General features: G+C 43.3%; 1 protein-coding gene across 2 annotated transcripts in view; it reads left to right on the forward strand.

Annotated features, from left to right (window-relative positions):
• The first annotated feature begins 1489 nt into the window (after positions 1-1489).
• Positions 1490-19100, forward strand: part of STX6 (syntaxin 6) — a 38897-nt gene continuing 21286 nt past the window's right edge. The window contains exons 1-3 of one of the 2 annotated variants that reach the window (XM_014565699.2): positions 1490-1788; positions 16410-16579; positions 18295-18389. In XM_014565699.2, the coding sequence (XP_014421185.2) occupies positions 1754-1788; positions 16410-16579; positions 18295-18389 (300 nt within the window). In that variant the 5' untranslated portion in view covers positions 1490-1753. The remainder of the gene's footprint in view (positions 1789-16409; positions 16580-18294; positions 18390-19100) is intronic. The other variant, XM_032463595.1, reaches the window with a different exon arrangement.

Genomic DNA, 19100 nt, shown 5'->3' on the forward strand with positions numbered 1-19100 from the left:
ATGTGTGTGTTGAATGAATAAAAGATGATTAGTTTTTACTTCCCCATTTCAATATGTCCCGAACCAAAACAAACAGTTTTCTCCCAATAGCTTCTCTTTTCCCCACATCCACCCCCCACTGCCCCTGCAGGGTCTCAGAGAAGCCTGGAGTCTTCGACTTTCACGTCTCTCCTTCCTAACCCCATTCAATCTCTCATCATGTCTAGGTATTTTGTTTTGTTTCTCCTTGGAAACATCTATCAGATTCTCTCCATTGACAACTGCTGTCATCCTGGTCTGGTCCTCATCCCTTCAGGCCATCTAGATGACCACAGCATCTTCCAGACTGGTTTCCCTGACTTCACTGCCTCACTCTGTCGGGCCCTTGGAGTTTCCATGCATTTTTATTCAACCTTCACAGCAATCCATGAACGAAATATGACTATTCATGTTTTATAGATGAGGAACTGAACAACAGAATTCAGGTTCAAACAGGGTTTGACTGGCTCCATGGGCTCTTCCATCGCTAAGAAGACTAGTGACTTTAAGCAAGTCACTTAGACTCCAAGAGTCTCAGATTTCTCATTTGTCAAATGGGAATAACAACAGTAATTACCTCATTGTGAGAGCAACTGAGACGAAATTTAGCACAATGCCTGGCACACGGTGAGTGCCCAACGGTAATCAGCAATTAAAGTTCACACCCCCCCTCACATATGTAGCATACGAGTTCAATAACTGTTGTAACCAAAACACTTTCTGGAAGATCTCTTAAACCATAGAGCAGAAGTTGCCATACTCGGCCCCTTCTCTGTCCCCGAAAGGTGTCTCTTCCTGGGAAGCACCATATGATGTAAGAAAAAATTACCTTACTGGTCACTTGAAGAATGCACAGCAAAAGAAAAACACATCCCAGTCTAGAAGACAGTGCACAGAATTTGTGGCTCTGCCGCAACCAGGCTGTGTGAGCACACAAAATCTTGAAACCTCTCTGACCTTTTCTTATCTACAAAATGGGAATAATAACATCTTCCCATCCAAGAATATTGAGACAGTGCACATACAGCCTTCGGCGCATTGCTGGATACAGTAAGAGCTGCAGAAAGGAGTTGTGCAACATCATTATAGTCAATGTATACCAGCTGGCTTTGTAAGTCGAGGACGAAATGGATTTCTAAATCAACATGTTATCACAATCAAGAATTAAAAGTAGAGGAAAGGTGAAAGGATTATGCAAAGCAGGTATTACTGCGTATCTTGGAAACCTAATGGCCTCTCCAGCAAGGGAACAAGCAGATGCTACCCTTGAATCTTGAGGGGCGAGTCAAAAGAAGACCCGCCCTCCTCCCCCGCCCCCAGAGCCCCGCCTCCAGGATCTTGTGACGCGATGCCCAGGCCCCACCGATGCGGGGCGGGGCCAGTCCGGGTCACGTGAACATGGGTGCGGAAGTGGTGCCGCTGACGGCGTTCGTGATTGGCCGAGGCTGAGAGACCCAGGGGGCGTGGCCAGGCGGCCGGACGCGCCGGGAGGAGCTGCAGGAGGGGGCAGCCGCGGGGGCCGGCGCTGGAGTCAGGGATTCGGGCTGCAGTTCCCACCTAGCGCTGGATCCGCGGCCGGCCGGCGCACCCCGGCCTGCGCGCGCCGCTGCTCGGGGTCCCCTAGGCCGAGGCGCCGGCAGCTGCGCGAGGCAGGTGGGGTGGGCAGAGGGAGGTTCGCCGGGCGCGGGCGCCCTGTGCGCGGAGCAGGCGTGAGGCGGCCGGGGGCCGGGACGCCATGTCCATGGAGGACCCCTTCTTTGTGGTGAAAGGGTGAGTGTCGCCGAGGGCTCTGCTGGAGGAGGAGGTGGCCGTGCTGCATGCCCGCACCTCCCCGCTCTCCTCGCTGTAGGGGGAGGGGAGACAAGTAGAGGCTGGTGAGGGGACAGGGGGGACTGGGCTTAGCCTTGAGGGCCATGATCAAGCATCCAGGGACATCTCTTCACTGTCCTACCTGTACTTTGAAATCCTTGTCCACAGTCAGGCTCCTGGGGAGGGGGTCCCCTTGGGTCTGTGCCCTGCCCTACAACTTATTTGTGGGAGTGGTGGGGTTCAGCAGCTCTGCAGGTGGGGAGGGAGACATGCGTCCCAGCCCAAACTGGGGCTGTTGTGGAGCACGGGGCCCTGCTTCGAAGGGGGAAAAACAGCATCTGGGCAGGAAAAGGGAAATGGCTCTCCTGAGCTTTGTAGTTGGCGTGGACGGGGGTGAGTTCCCATTGTCCATTGAGTTCGGAGCGCCGGCCCGCAGACTGGTGAGGCCACAACATGCCCAGAGGCGTCTGAGCACGTTTGCAGGCAGGGAGGCGGGGGCGCGAGGCTCCGGAAGACATCTCAATTCAGTGGGGGAGTTTTTACTGAGTAATGGGAGGGGAGGAAAGCAGCCGTTCAGGCTCAGTGATGATGTTGGAAGGAAAACAAAATGAAATCAGCCAAACTAAACTTTCCTTAGCCTTCTATTAGTACCGGGATTTTCCCACAGTGCTAAAGGAAATGAGTGGTTTCTTTTTAACTCCCTGATTTCATCCAGGCTCTTTGACAGGTTTCCCCCATTTCTTCTGCCTTTCAGACTACAGCTGCCTTAACTTATTTTTCCCTGTGAGCTGTCGTGACTCCATCTTTGATTGCTCAATTGTTTGGAGATAGAAACTTTAATAGCACTCTGTTATATAGGTTTTGTAGCCTTTAAACAAAGGCGGTTTGTTGTTATAACTTGTCAGCTTTTGTTTAAAATATCAAATAAATATAAAAAACCTGAGAACTGCAAAATTTCCTGGAAGATAGTGCTACTAACTTTAAAAGTGTCCATTTGCTTTCAACTAGTTGCTACTAGCTTCTTATTTCTCTAGGGGTAAGAGCTGACCCGTTGCTTGAGTGATTTTTTTTTCTTTCCAGGGCCCGCCTCAGAAAATTTAAATGGTACTTTAGAGAAGTACTTTATTATCCATGATACAGTAAAATATATATATATTTTAACATTTCCCTAAAAAGGTTTTTCTTCAGTTTGCCTTAATTTAGATGGGAAAATGCTGTTTAGATTATTCGTAATGTGTGGCTCTCTACTTGGAAAATGTGCTGTTTATTAGAATGATTTTTAGGCGTTAATTTTTAAATGCGAAAGCTGTGTGTTTTTCCCTGAATGAATGTCCTTAATGCTTAGGTTGCAAAGGTTATCTCTCAGTGGAGACTGTAGACAGTTTTTTTTTTTTAATGGGATTTGTGAAAATGCTAAATCGCTCTGCCATCTTGACATTTTTTTCTAATAGTATCCAATACAGTTTACCTGTGATTTTTCACTGGTTTGATACCACTGGTTTATTGGAGCATTGGCCTGGAGTTAACTTTTACATCATTTAGCTCATGTCCTTAAGATGTCTGCAGGAAAAGAGACTCTCCAAACCTTCTGTGTTGGAAAAGTAAAATTAGCTATATGAGTGTCTCCCAGACTGTGTGATGGATATGCAGAGCCATGTACTTCTGTTTACTAAAAGGTTTTAAAATGCACCGCACAATATGGAAAAATTAAAGATGCCTACATTGTGGCCCTTGGCCTAGGAGCTGATAGTCTAATCTGAGAAACGGCTCACCCCAAAATTAAGTAAAAATGACAAGTGGTAAATGATGAAGTTTTGCAGTGAGTGCTACAGAAGATTGAGTCCCCCGATATTTTGGAGAAAGGCGTCTCACTGGGAATGGTTCTCATTGGGAAAGCTTTTTGGAGGTAGCAGTAGGTCTTGAATTAGGTTTTGAAGATGGGTGGAGCTTAGATTCAGGCCTGTACCTCCTCTGGACTCTTACCAGAAAGAGTCTCTTAGTTGGTCTTCCTGCTTCCAGTCTTTGTTCTCTTTCATCTGCCTGGGTTCTTGGATGGTGCTCTTCAAGATGCAGTGCGAGCCCTGCCTGCCATTGTACATTTCCTAGTAGACACGGTCAAAGGAAAAAAAACAGGTGAGGTTAATGGCATCTTTAACCTAGTATAGTCACAGTCCTTTAACACGTGATTCATATGAAGACTATTAATGAAAGGTTTTACTCTTTTCATACTAAGTCTTCAAAATCTGATGTCTTTTACGCTTAAAGCACATCTCAATTTGGACGCTAAATCATCAGTAACACTTGATCCATATTTAGAGTTCATTAAACTTACAGTTGAAAAAGTGGATTCACAGACCCAAATTGTTCCAAACATACTTTAAAAATTTTCGGTAACTAAATTGGGTATCAGTTTTTAAATTTAAATTAATTAAAATTTAAAATTTAGTTCCATAGTCACACTAGCACAGTTCAGCAGTTGCATGTGGCCTACGTATTGGGCAGCACAGGTGTAGCTCTTCCAGAACCCAAGTAGGCGGTCCCTACTTAACATCATTTAGAGGCCACCCATTGCCTACAGAATAAAGTCTAAACACCTCATGACTCCATAATGCAGCCGTCCTCTCCCCTCCTCTCGCTCCGCCTGCCCTTAGCTCAGAGCTCCAGCAACGGGAGACTCAGCACAGTGACTGTGACTGCAGTGCTGGGTGCTGTTACTCCACATGCACCCACTCCGCCCGGTTCACCCACTCAGCTTTCAAGATTCAGTGTCAGCGTCTCCACTGCCTCCGGGAAGTTCTTCCGTTGGCACCTGTAACACATTATTGCGCCTCTTCCTCTGGCTGTCCTTCAGTATTAGACTAGGAGCTCTGAGGGTTGGGAACGGTTTGTTTTTCCTGTATTTCCAGCTCAGCACCCTGAGTATATAGCGTAAGTGTTGAATACATTTTCTTTGGTGGTTGTGATGGTGGTTAAGGAGTGGTAGATGGGAACACCACCAGCAAAGACTTTGAGATGGGCATTGTGTGTTTAGAAATCATCAAGGGGAGCTTCCTAGGTGGAGTAGGAAGTTTATGTAGAGACATAACAATAATAGCTAACATTTAAAGGACGCACCTCTTGTGCAAGGCGTTGTGTGCTGAGTAAGCAGTTTATAAGAATTTTCACTTTACAAGAACAACTCTATGAAGTGGGTATTAGCCCCATTTTACAGATGAGCTCAGGGAGCACAGAGGGGTTGTTACTTCCCCAGGGTCACACAGCTAATAAGTGGTGGACCCAGGATTCAAATTTCAGCTGCCTAATTCTACTCATACTGTTAACACTTCACAGTACAGGTAGAATAGGGTCAGGAAGAGGCTCATCTTAAGGCCATTGGGGATTTTTAAAGCAGGGAAATGACATGAGATTAGGGTTTCAGGAGTATTGATTTGGTAGTAGTGTTGGATGCATCAGTGTGAAGAAAGGCTAAAAAGGAGACCAGTTAGAAAGCTGTTTTGATTTAAATATGCAGTGATTAGTGCCCAAGTGTGTGAAGCTCGTTTTGTGAGGTTTGACCCTGTCAGTACCTTCTTCGTGTTCAGAGCAGGATCCCAGAACACAGGAGAAAACCAGCACAGTTGGGCACCTGGGCTCTTGGGGCAGATGTGGCCCTGCCTGGCACAGACATTCGCAGCGGTGCTTCCACTCCCACAACTCCCAGCTCTGCTGAATCACCTCGGGCCTGCCCTTAAGTTGTCGTTTGTCTAGTTGACGCTATCTTGTGTGTTCTTACCAGGGGAGCCTGATGACTCCCATTGAGTCAGGTCCTCCCTGTGTATCTGTGCATATCCCGTACCCCAGTCACTCTGATCCAACTCTTTCCCGAGTGTTCCTCTGTGTTTTGTGCTAATTACTTGACATCCCCCATGCTGTGGGGTGGATATCTTCCCTTTTTCTCTTTTTCTTTTCCTTCCCCCCTTAGCCCTCCTCACTCCTGACTCTGCACTCCCCTTCAGTCCTGTGTCCCCTAGGTCATCGGGTCCTATCAGTGCACCCCCTGGATATGTCTGGAGTCTTCTCTTCCTCTCTGGTTTTGGTTCCTCCACCCTCGTTCTTGGCCTTTCCCACCTGGACTCCTGTCACCGCTGCTACATGTGACCACATAGACACGATCAAGTCATAACTGCCGGAATCCTTCAATCTAAAATACTTACCGAGTGTCTGTTTCCTATGTGCCAGGAGCTAAGGGTACAGCAGTGAACAACATCCCTGTCCTTATTAAGCTTACATTCTAGGGACATACAGCAAACAAGTGAACAGATATATGGTGTGTCAGGTGGTGGTAACTCCTGTAAGAAGAGTAAAGCTGGGTAAAGGAAACGAGTGTTCTGGGTGTAATTTTTCTTTTAATGTGATTTCCAGAGGCAGTGAGGTTTGGTGAAAGAACTGAGACGATCAGGCTGACCCAAGGTTGGAATCTCATCTCTGTCAATTACTTGGTGTAACTTTTGCCACGTTAATTATCCTCTCTGAACCTGTTTCTTTATGTACAAAATTGGCTTAACAATGTCTGCTGTACCAGTTATGAGTTAATTCATGTAAATGGCCACAGCACAGTTTGGGGGCACATATTAAGTGCTCAGTAAACGTTTTTTAAAAAATATCTACTTCTATTTCTCCTAAAAATATCCAAGCTGGCTGCCCTTTCTGAGAGGAAAGACGGTGTCTTACTAGTTTTGGAGGTTGGTTGGTTGGTTGGTTGGTTTTAGAGTAACATTTAAAGTCATATATGCTCATTTTAGAAAACTTAGGAAATAAAACTATTTAAAAAAGAGGATTAAAAATTGATTGCAGTGCCACTGTCTAGAAATAATTAGTTAAAATGTTGACGTCCTTTTGATCTGTATTTCTACTAGTGATTTTATGTAATACTATCCATCAGTTTCTGATCTCATAGATCAGGCACTGTGCTGAGAACCTAACTGGGATGGTTTTTTTAATCCTATGAAGTAGGTACCAGTTCTATGATTACTATCATTTTACAAAAGAAGAAAATGAAACTTAGAGAATTAAAAAAAAATGCAAACTTCCACGTTCATAACCTGTAAGTGGAAAGGCCAGGCTTTATATAAATGGGTGTTATTATTATTATTAATCATTTAAGAAATTGAGATGATGCTATCTTATAATCTTTTCATCTGTATGCTTTATATCTTTAAAATGCCTTAGGTGGGGAGGCTTTTTGATGACTTCCTTGTATTTTGTCATATAAATGTAATATAATTTACCATCCAGGTTGACATTTATGATGTTTCTAACTTTCTCACTATTACAGTTAATATAGTGGCAAGCCTGCTTGTCACAGGTGTTCGCTGCTGCTTCTGACTGTTTCCATAGCCTGTATTCCTGTAGCAGAATTGCTCATTCAGAGGGCATGCACATTTCAAAGCTTCTGGTGTGTATTACCAAACTGCCCTCCAGGGTACACCCCTGTCTCCACTCTGCTCCTCACACCATCACCCCAAAAGTTTGAGGGATCCACTTCCCTCGATCCCTTGCCAGTACTGAGATTCTCATTTTAAGAAATCTCGACTAATGAGCTAGGTGAAAAAAATGCCATATTTGAATCATGTCCTTTTCATCATTGTGTTCAGAAAGCACTTACACAGTATTTAATGAGTGAACTCATTCCAGGTATTGGGTTCCATAGTATTTTTCCCCTCTCTGGTTTACAGCTTCTAATTTGAACAAGCCATTAAGAAATTGAGCTTTGGAATATGGGAGTATTTCAGTACCACGTGAGCCTCTCCTATAGGTAGAAGGCAAGAATGTTGTGATTCTTTAATGTTTTGCTGGTTTGGAGGCCTTGTGTGTCTGAGCAAGGATAGTTTTATTTCCTGGTTCTTGGCTGTGGATCAGTGTTGAAATAATGGGGTAAGTAAGCCTTGAGCAGGATGGTATCTGTTACATTGTATTATTTTCTGACCATCTCTGGTCTGCATGTAAAGCCTTTTAAACACTAGATTATGAGCTCCTCTAAGGCAAGCATTGTGCATTTTATTCACAATGTTGAGAAACCTTTGTTTATTGCTATAGTCACTGAGAGAAAAAGTTATCCTTGTTATGCACAGTAATTTTATCCAGTAAAATTGAATATAGGTCAGATCTCATTTTCTACTTTTTAAAAACCAGTCAGATGTTTCATTGTAAAAGCAACTTTGCAGACATTTGTTACAAATTGGTCAAATGCTTAATGCTCTGTTCGGCTCCTGAAATTAAAGTCTGCTTTGGAGAACACTATGCAGGTATGTGAAAGTGTAGCTGAAAGACAGTGCGCGCTGTGTGTAAGATTTTGGAAGAGAGCTGAGATGCTGTGGAGATCAAAAAAGCTTGGAAAAGCCCCAGTGGAAATACTGGTCAGGGACACTTCAGTGAAGCAAGTAGGGTCTCAGTCTGGGCCTTAGAGGAAACGTCTGCTTTTCATGTGCAGGGGTGTGAGGACTCTTCCTGCTGGGGGGCAGGGAGCGAAAGTCTACAACCAGGAATGAGAAGAGGGAGGATGGAAAGAAGACCTGCCAACTGAAACAGATTTTGTTTCAGGGAGAAATCAGGTTGGAGATAAAAGTTGGCCAGTTTTAGAGGAGGAGGAGGAAGAGGAGGCAGTGTGGAGCAGACACCCAGCTGAGGAGTTTAAGTTTAATCTTTCCTGTTGTAAATTCTTAAACAGGAGGCAGTTTTTAACTCGCAGTTTCTACTCACTTGCCTGTGGTTAAACAACTTTTAAGGGCTCAGACTCAGGTCTTCTGATTCTGCAAAGAAAATCAGTTTGTCTGGAGGCTTTGCAAAGATGGGGTTGAATAGGTCTTGGTGCTGGAAGGCGCCTCATACTCTGGGTCAGAAGAGGCCGGCAGCCCAGAGGTCTGAGCCTCTGCTCTCTTACTTGGCTCAGTGAGTACAGACTAGCTATCCTGAAAGTTCCTTCCAGATCTAAAATGCAGTGATTGGGCTTAAGTAGAGGTTGTGCAAGGTGAGAAGTAAGAGGAACAGCCAGACAATGCTTGTCTAGACAAGTTTTGAATCTTGGAAAATAGTGTCACTATTGACTAAAATGGGGAAGTTAGAGAAGGAAGCAGGGTTTTTTTTCTTTTTTGTTTTGTTTTGTTGTCTGAATGCTTGTTTTTTGTTTTGTTTTGTTTTGTAAGGAGGATATGATTGGTTTGGCTTTAGACAAATGGAACGATCCTATAGGCAGCTAAAAATAGAGGAATTAGTCCTGGGGGAGTGGTTGGGGTTGGAAGTGCTGTTGGAGAGTCGTCAGCTTCAAGGGGCCTTTTGAACCTGCCAGTGTTGATGAGCACCTCGAAGCTATAAAGAGTGCTGAGAAGCGTCGGGACCAGGTGAAGGAAGAAGAAAGAGAAAACTGGTAGAAACTAGAAGAGCATAGTGTCACAAAAACAAGGAAGTCAGAGTTTCAAGAAAATAAGGCTGCAGTGTCAAGTACATGGGAAATGCAGACGAGTTCAAGTCGCCCCTGACCTTGACCTGCAGTGTCATTGGTGGCAGCAGCAGTGCTGACCCAGGGGAGTTGTGGAAGCAGCAGCAGGCTGAGGTCAAAATTGTGTGTAACTGTAGGTAACTAAGTAAAGACTGCCCCCCACCCCGCCCCCTGAGGATAATTGCGAAAGATACCACAGTGCAGTTGAATTTGGAAATGGCAGTAAGGTCAAGTGAAGGGCGTGTGTGTTTTTCTCCTTAAGTACAAGCATGTGAGTGTGGAAGTCAAACAGTAAAAAGAGCTCCTCCTCCCCTAGCCTGAGGGGTTGGTGGCGGAACAGGCTGATGGGATGCGGGCTGGTGATAGGGTTGCAGAGGCTTGCACACCCTGGGCTTTTCAGGTTTCGTTAGTAGAATGAAAACCATCTGCCTTCACTAGCCTCTCAGTACATTGATGGAACTGGGACCTCTGTAAAGAGCCGTGGAGGATGGATGCTGCCCCGGGTATAGGAGTTGTGGCATATTGTGTTTTTTTCTAAAGATGGCCACCCCAATTATATCCTGTCCCATTTGCTCTTCTTAAATTGTGAAGCTGGGGTTCTATCAAGCTGGGATCCTCGTTCCTTTCCCTTGAACCTGGGCAGACCTTTGTAACTGCCTCAACTAACAGAATGAGGCGGAAATGACACTGCTTGACTCCTGAAGCCTAAATCCCAAAAGACAACCAATTCAGCTTCCGCCTGCATCTTTCTGACTTGGGATGCAAGCCTTGGGAGCCCTGACTTCACGTGTCAGAAGTCCAGCTATACTGAAGCCTCTCCACTAGAGAGCTTACGTGGAGAGGCCACATAGGGACAGTTACTTATGAGGAGCACCTGCTCCGACAGCCCCAGGCTGTTGAGGTTTCAGCTGAGACCCCAGACATTGTGGAGCAGGGACAAGCCACCCCTTCTGTGTTCGGCATGAAATCCCGACCCACAGAATCCAAGCACATAAGTGGTTGTTTGATGCCATTAAGTTTGGGGGTAATTGTTACACAGCTGCAGTAACTGGGACGGATACATGCCAATTCAGAGCCTATCAGTGTGGTCAGAGAAGAAGGGGAAATCATAAGGTTGAGGGAGGTTGTAGCTACGATCATCGTGCAGTTTTGTTGGCACAACTGAATGACTGGTTCTGGGAGACAAAAGCTTCCTGATGGCTGAAGTACTTCTTCCTCCCATTTTACTGACAAATTTGGTGAGATCTAGATAAGAAAACTTTGATTTTATGGACATCTGGATGTACTGCCTGAAGCCCTCGGGGTTGGCTGGGATGGTGAGCCCTCCTCCGTGGTGGAACAGACTGGAACGTTGCATCGGAGAGGTTCAGCTAGCAGTGACCAGGAGTTAGTGCTGGGCTGGCTTCAAAAGCTAACTGGGTTGGTTAGTCTTGCCAGTGTCAACTTTTTATTCATAAGGAATGGAAGAATCTGATTTTGACTTTATTTTTGCCAGAAAGATACGTTCTTCAAAGATGTGGATTGTGTTTTCACTTTTGACAGTTGCTTACTGAGAAAGAAGCTGTGTTGCAGGTCGTCCCGTGGGCATTGGCGTGGATTGCGATGAAGGACCTTCATTCTGATGTTCATAGGGAGTTCATATCCATGAGGATACGATGGGTCCCATGATTCTGATGGCCCATTTGGTGGACAACAAGGGAAAGAACCTCATCCCTGGTGTTTCCAACCCTGTGACTCTTGTTACCCATGGAATGTATAAAACAAAACTGACTTTGGAAGCATCTGCAACAGATGTGGGAGCAGAACATCTGCTTGACTGTTGCGGGAGATAGCCATCTCTCTCCTTCAAGGAACTGAAAGATTTCTCTGGGTCAGGAGCTAAACCTGTACTTCCTAGGAAAACAGTTAGCAAGTTTGGGGTGAAATGGTGTCAGACATGATACCCAAAGCTGTCTGTGAGCAGATTATTATTTACCAAGAAGTTTGCCAAGCTGAAGAGCTCCATAAAGTCAAAGTATACTTGGCCCCTCATGGAAAGTTCTGGGTGTCAGACTTTAATCATTCCCATTACGTAGTTGGAAGAAAAACCTGAAAATGTCTAAACCAAACTCTACAGGGAAAAGAGGCGGGATCTTGTGACTTTGAACTTTCTGGGACCACAGGTGAAAGTGGATCGCCGTTGATTGAGTCAGCAGCCGTGGCCCCTCGCGGGGTGCTGCAGGCTCCCTTGGGCCAGCTGAGCGCTGGGCACCATCTGGGGGAGCGGACGATGCTGGGCGTGCGTGTGCGGGAAGCGCCTGGCCGGTTCATGCAGAAACACCTCCCTTCCCTTTCCTGAGAAAGTAGGTGAAGAAAACTGGATCAGCTCTTTTTCTGTTAAAACCTTCACAAATCTCAGACAGCTGACATGGTTACATTCTCCTTTGTCCTGTTCATTGATTTATTTGGACTGCCAGGTGGTTCTAAATACTTAGTCCCAGGTATTTCCAGATAGTTCTGAATTGAGCGGGTTAGAGTCTTGTACATTATGACATGTGTCTTATGTTTCTTGAAACTATTCAGAAATCCCAATTTCTTTTGGATATTCTGGTTACCATGAATATTTGGCTTAAAAATAGGCTTTTGTTTGTGACACAGGTTTTCTCTCCATTCATGCCTACTTTTTCAGGCTAATGCTAAGCTAAAATGATAATTTGAAGAAGAAATGTTGGGAGATGCTTTAAACTTTTAAACCATTTGTTGCTATAACGATAAGATTCCTTGACACACTGCGGATTCTGGCTTTCCAAGATCTGAACCATTGCTGACAGTTCCCACCTTTGTGAACCCTTCAGACAGATCTTAGAAATGCAAAATAAGACTACTTTGACTTTCTTATGTCTGTGCTATTAAATAAAAACTAAAAATGAACCCCCTTTTAAAAACGAGATTGAGAGTGAAATAAACCAGGTCTCCGGCCAGGCCTGTGGGGGTGTTGAATGTTATCCTGGGGTTGCTCTGTAGCATTTTTCTAATTCCTGCCATTTCTTTCATTTCTTCTTTAGGACATGCTCGAGTTCTTGCATGCTGAAGAACTCTTTGATTTCACTCTGTGCTGCTAGAATTGAATCCACCCACATGCCTCCTTCCCCCTCAGATCTGAGTGTCAGTGCCTTAAGAGTTGTGGTTATGAAATTGTGGCTTTTGGATTGCAAGGGGGTTTCGAGATCCTTTCTTAGAGGAGCCCCTCAGCTTAAGATGCTTTTCCTGATAGTACTCAGATGTTATTTGCATTTTTTTCACCGTGTTGACATTTACCTTGATGGTGCAGAGGCTGTGGCAGATCAAACTGCTGGTGCCTTAGCCTAACTCAGGGCAGTGGCACCAAACTGTACTGATGGTCTCTGTAGTCCTCCCTCACAGTGAAACAGAAAAAAGAGAGTCGTATTCCCTTGAGAGTGTTCATGAAACAGTTAAAAAAAAATCTTATCAAATCTTGGTTCTCGAGAACACTTTTCCTTACTTTATTAAAGTTATAATTTACTTACAGTAAAATTGACCCTTTTTAGTGTATACTTCTGTGAAATTTGACAAATGCATATAGTCGGTAACCATCATTGCCACAAATAAGTTACAGGACAGATCAGTCACCCCTAAAAGTTTCTCTGTGTTCCTTCTAGCCCCTTCCCCCATGCCCAGCACCCGGCAACTACTGATCTGCTTTCTGTCCCTATAAAGTTCTGCCTTCTCCAGAATGTTACAGAAATGGAATCATACAGTGTGTGGCCTTCTGACTCTAGCTTCTCACACTTTGCATAATACATTTGAGATCTGTTCATATTGTTGCATGTATCTGTGCTGTGTTCCTTTTTATTGCTGAGAGGTATTCCATTGTGCAGGTGTACCACAGTTTGTCCATTCCTTAGTTGAAGAATATTTGGATTGTTTCCCATTTTTGGCCGATATGACTCAAACTAATATAAGAATTTGCAGCTCGTTGTGTTGAACCTGTGTGTTTCTGTGTCACCCTGAAGTGGGGTTGTTGGGTCATATAGTAGGTGTATGTTTTCTACGTTTCATTTCAAGAAATAGTCACGCTGTTTTCCAAAGTGCCTGTATAGTTTTGCATTCCCACCAGTAATGCATGAGATTTCTGCGTGCTCTACCGAGTGGTCAGCACTTGGCATTGTCAGCTGGTAGGTTCTGAGTTTATAGTGATTTCTCATTGTGGATTTAATTTGCATTTTTCTAATGACTGATGGTATTGGGCATTTTTTCCTGTCCTTGGTTGTCATTTGTACATCATCTTTGGTGAAGTGACTGTTTAGATCTTTTGCCCACTTTTAAATTGGGTTTGTTTTCTTAAGTTTTGAGTGTTTTAAAAATATATGTATTTTAGATACAAGTCATTAATCATGCATGTAATTCACAAATGTTTTCTCTACTTGTAATTGTGATTGACTGTAATACTCTACATGATGAAATGAGAGTGTCCATTGTGAGACAAGGTGTCTGACTCCAGGGAAAGCCCTTCTGTGATGGAGTTGCGAGCTGAAATAGCTCATTTTTTCCTCCATGGAATCTCATTTTTTTCTTTAAAGAATCACTGGCAGGCTGGCTGTTGAGACTCACTTATGTTCTCAAATCTCAAAATTATCTAAACAATACTTGAAATTTTCTCAAAAAATGAATGAGGTGAACCTGTCACTTCTTGGGAAACAACTATTTTTTTGTGGATGATGAAATTAGAATCTTTTTTTTTAAAAAGCAGAATTTTGTAAAGCTTATTCCAACTACTGTCGTCTTACAGATTCACAGTAGTTAACTTTTTCTGATAATGAGATTGGTGGTGGTATTGTCATATGATTTTGGATATTGTATAATAAAATGAGTCAGTATTTGGAAGACCTCTGATACTCATAAGCCAGTACTTTACAAATGATTGGTACATGAAGTTATAAAATCACACGTGGGTAAAAGATCCGTTCAGAACACAAGATAGAGCAATGGGTTGTAATGTATGAGAGTTTGCAGTCTTTGGTACAGTTTCAGCTTCCACACTGCAACTAACCTTTAAGAAACTGCCCCTTTTGAGTTTTGGTAGAGTGTCAAGAAAGAAGATCCACAATTATCTGAAAAGACTATTAAAATACTCCTCTCTTTCCCAACTATGTATGTATGAGGCTGGATTTCCATTGTATACTTCAACCAAAACCTGTGTGTCAGCAGGCTGAATGTGGACACAGACATGAGAAACCACCTCTTTACTATTAAACCAGATATTAAAGAGATTTGCAAAAATGTGAAACAGTACCACTTTTTTTGTTTTAGAAATTTTTTCAAAAACATTAACATATAATAATTTCATTGTTATGCTTGATTAGTTGATGCATTTTTTGAGCATTTTGATTCTCTAAGGAGTCTACTTTTTTTTATTGAAGTATAATCGGTTTATAATGTGTTAATTTCTGGTGTACAGTATAGTGATTCAGTTATACATACATACTCCTTTTCATATTCTTTTTCATTATAGGCTATTACAAGCTACTGAATATAGTTCCCTGTGCTGTACAGTAGGACCTTGTTTATTTTATATATAGTAGTTAGTATCTGCAAATCTCGAACCCCCAGTGTCTGTTTGAATGTCTAATATGGTAAATGGCAATAAACAACCCACATCTGTCTAAGTTCTTTGGGGTTCCTTTACAGAGTGAATAATTTTTATATTCTTCAGAACGAAATACCATTATAGAATCCTCTGTAACTCTTGTCTTCTGTTATCGTAGATGATATTCAACACTTAGGAATAAACCAAGCACTTCACATTATGGGAAAATGTACACCTCTTTACCAAATCAGCCAGACACCTCAACAAAGAGTAAAAAGAGTAAAAAATAGTGGATTTACATGTCACTTACTTAGGCCTTCCTCTTTTTGCCTCATATGGAGTTTCTCTTTAGCACTGAAAGCACAAGGCTGATGTGAGAGAAACAAGGAGGGGGCTTGCCTAACCCAGGAGCTGGGTGTGAACATACCTTGGGAGAGTCCTTGGGGGTCATACACTCAGTGCTTTATTCCGCTTGGCCCAGTGGCTATATTCTCTGTCTAACACTCGGCTTTTCAGCTCTCATCAGTCTCCACAGTCCAAGGTATTGTAAGTCCCCTTTCTTCATTTTGCTAATGCTGTCTCTTCTGTACTCGAAATGTCACAAGGAGTAGGGTGCATGCAATTACTCTTTTAAAGACAACAAGCACCTGATTGAACACCCAGAAGAATTGGTTAAGAAATCACAGATCAAAACAGAGCTCTTATAATCTTTGTACACAAGAGGCTATGACTATAAAATGACTCTTTTTTGGCTGTTATATGTAGTAATGCTAGATTATAGCATTTAAATAGTGGGTATTGGTCCAGTGGAGGGGAAGGAGAAGTTTTTAAGGCCTTTTGACTGTATCTGATCTAAAAACATAATAAACCATAGCACTTAATGGCCTAGTCTCACTCTCTACACATGAAACTCACTAATCTGCTATACAGAGTCACTTAATCCAGGGAAGTAGATATATTTAAAGCTAATAATGTTTGGAAATCTTCTAATGAGATTTTGGATTTTTAAATGTCTCAGATTAAAATACTTATCTTCTAAAAGACTAACTGTGTAAGAGGACCCTTCCCCCACCCTTTTTACCCCCCTTCCTACACCAGCCTCCCCAAGAAAAGGAAAGCTGTATTAGGGCTTTTTCATCTGAACACAAATTATTTCACCCCAACTGGCAGTGTATGTGCATGTTAAGAGCCCTTTAGTTAATTTGTATTACAGCTTCTTATACTACTTTTAAGTATGGTCTGTTCAGAGAAAAATTTGTCCTCAAACTTTATATCATAGCTGCTTAATAATGGCTGTTTTATTTTAAAATCAGCTGAGAACATAATACTCAGACTATTATTTTAAAGTTTTGAACTTCGGTATTTGTCCATGAAGAGCCTCCTATAACGACTCAAACACTTCTGGGAATGGTGGTTCCTGAGGGTGGTGTCTGATCAGAAAGGTTTACTTAAGTCCTGCGCTAAGTTGTTCATGGAACGTGTTGTCTGTGGTTTCTCTCCTTTCCCTTCGCCTGACTACAGAGAGGTACAGAAGGCAGTCAACACCGCGCAGGGGTTGTTTCAGAGATGGACGGAGCTCCTCCAGGACCCCTCCACAGCCACGAGGGAGGAAATCGACTGGACCACCAATGAGCTGAGAAACAACCTCCGGAGCATAGAGTGGGATCTAGAGGACCTTGATGAAACCATCAATATCCTTTTCTGCGGTGTCTCTGCTGTGCGAGGCAGACAAATGAACATGTTTTTTGTCCAGATCTCTCAAGTACACGGATTAGACATTTCCTTTTTGTCATCGATTGATGTTGCTCCTATTTGTACCGTGACACACTTAAAATAGGTGCCCAGTAAGCTAAGATAGGGTTGCCAAATTCCACAATATCCCGCAACATAGCGGAGGCGTGGCATGACGGTTAAGAACTTGGATCCTGGACCCTGAAGTCAGACTGGGTGTTCAAGTCCTGGCTCTGCCAGTTACTGAGTGACTTTGGGCCATTGCTCTCAAGTTTCCTCTTCAGTAGAAAATCAGGGTGACAGCTGTACCTAGTTCATAGGGTTGTTGAAAAGTTTGACAGGAACGATGCCTTGGGCCAGTGAGCCTCTTTGAAAGTGATAGCAGACATTATTACGGAGAGGTATAGACAGACCAGTGTTCTACAGTGGTGATTAGAGGTGAAAAGAAAGTCCTTTTCCAGATGTTTTCCTGTTCAGGAAGTGGAGTTGCAGTGCCCCTGTCCACTGGAGAGGCGTCTGCGCCATGAAGGTGCGCTCCCCACAGTGGGGCTGTCGTGCTAAGCCATGCTGTGGGTTTTAACTAAGTCCACCGACCTGCCTGGTGAAGCCGAGAACTGTAAAAGCTGGGTTATTTGGCCTTTTTTTCAACTGGAAAAATCCCATTTAGCCAACTTTAGATTGAAGATATGCCAGATGCATGTTCTAAGTTCTGTTTTGTTTTTTTTCTTTTCTAAGTGTGGTAAAACATCATGGAAACCAGCTTTTGTCAGGATCCCTCTGTAGTCAGCACACAGGTTCATATGCAGTTGATGTGTGGAATGTAGCGTTTCTATTAATCATAATGACCCCGAGGTACCTTTTAAATTATCAAAAAAACAAATATGTTCTCTAAAATCAGTGAAACAAAATATGTGAGGGTGTGGGATCAAAAGCAGAGTTGCAGGGGGATATGTCTTCCCTTGAGATAGGAGGGAAGAGAAGAAGATTGAAGGAGATAAGAGAAATTGTGAGATAAAGGGGACAAAAGTTCACCGAGCTAATAGTTACTGAGTGCTTTGTGCTGGACGTTTTGTTGGTTACTGAGGTTGGACTGGTAAGCAAAACTGTACCAACTCCCATGGAATTGGGGGTAGAATGGGGGTTGGGGGTGGGAGAGCAGACATCAAATAATAGCACAAATGTGTACTTGCAGACTATGAGAGAAAAGTAGAGAGAGCTGTGTGAGGGACATGGGGCGGCAGAACCAGCCTGGAGGGCGGGAGCACAGGAAGCTTCACTGAAGAAGCCTTGATCTCTAAGATGCAGAGTTAGCTTCTTGACGGAGATGAAATGGTTTGGAATGGCAGATGAAAATGGCTTGCAAAAGCCGCCATGGGAAAGGTGACCTGAAGTCAAAAAAGTGCTGGCAGGCATCTGGAAGAGCCCAGCTCAGCTGTGGTCAGACACCTGTGGGTTTGTAGTGAACCAGGCAGGTCGTCTCTGCCTCGGAATGCACGGATCCCCATCTAGCTGTGGGCTGAGAAAGTCTGAGAATGATTAGTGTCAAGCTGACTGTGTGTTCAGAAATGCTGGACCAGATTTTATTGCTTACCTGTGAGAGACTCTGTGGTTTAACATCATGTTGGTTGTTAGTCTTTTGATGATGAAATTGCTTTACCTTGACTTTTTGACCCACGCATAGTTGAAGCAAATCCTAGAAAATTCAACCTGGATGCAACCGAATTGAGTATAAGAAAAGCCTTCATCACAAGTACTCGGCAAGTCGTCAGGGTAAGGAATGCGGTCTTAGTTGTGTTATTTGTGCAAGAAATAGCCAGACCTCTCAGGACTCTGTCCCTTAATTTAAACTAAGAGGTCAACCCTGAAACCACTTTTTAATACGAATTAAATGCTAGGTTTCCACATATAATTTCTCTGAAAAGAAATCTGTTTTCAGTATCATCAGGCTTATTTCTCAGAGCAAAACTAAGAGTAGACTGTTGGCTTCGGAGAGCTTACTATAATGGTATCCTTCTTGTCCATACATCTCATTCCTCCAAACCAGTGATCTTGTTCCCGCTTTATTTCTTAGTATACTGTTTCTGGACACAAGGAAGAATTGCTATTGTAGAAACCATTTGGTTTCTTGATTGATTGGTTGTTACTTTGCATTGTGTGGAGTGACGCTTACTGGGATTGGATGGCGGCCTCTTCCACCATCTGAATTGCTTCTGGAACTCTTGCAACCCAGTAACTGACATTTCCATACACAACTGCCTGACAGCCCTCCGGGAGTTATCCAGAGCAAGCAGGCATCTATCGGTGTGTAAAAAAATCAGTCCAAGTGAACAAATCTTTAGTCTCAAATTATTCAGATAATAACTTATTGTTAAAAAAAAAAAAAAACCTAAGAGAAAACAGCATTTAAGTGAAATCTTGTATCGTTAAGCTATGTTTGTATTTTGAAACTATATGGCTAAGGCAGTTGATTAGCATAACTAG

This window comes from Camelus ferus, chromosome 21 (genome assembly GCF_009834535.1).
Source record: "Camelus ferus isolate YT-003-E chromosome 21, BCGSAC_Cfer_1.0, whole genome shotgun sequence".
Lineage (NCBI taxonomy): Eukaryota > Metazoa > Chordata > Mammalia > Artiodactyla > Camelidae > Camelus > Camelus ferus.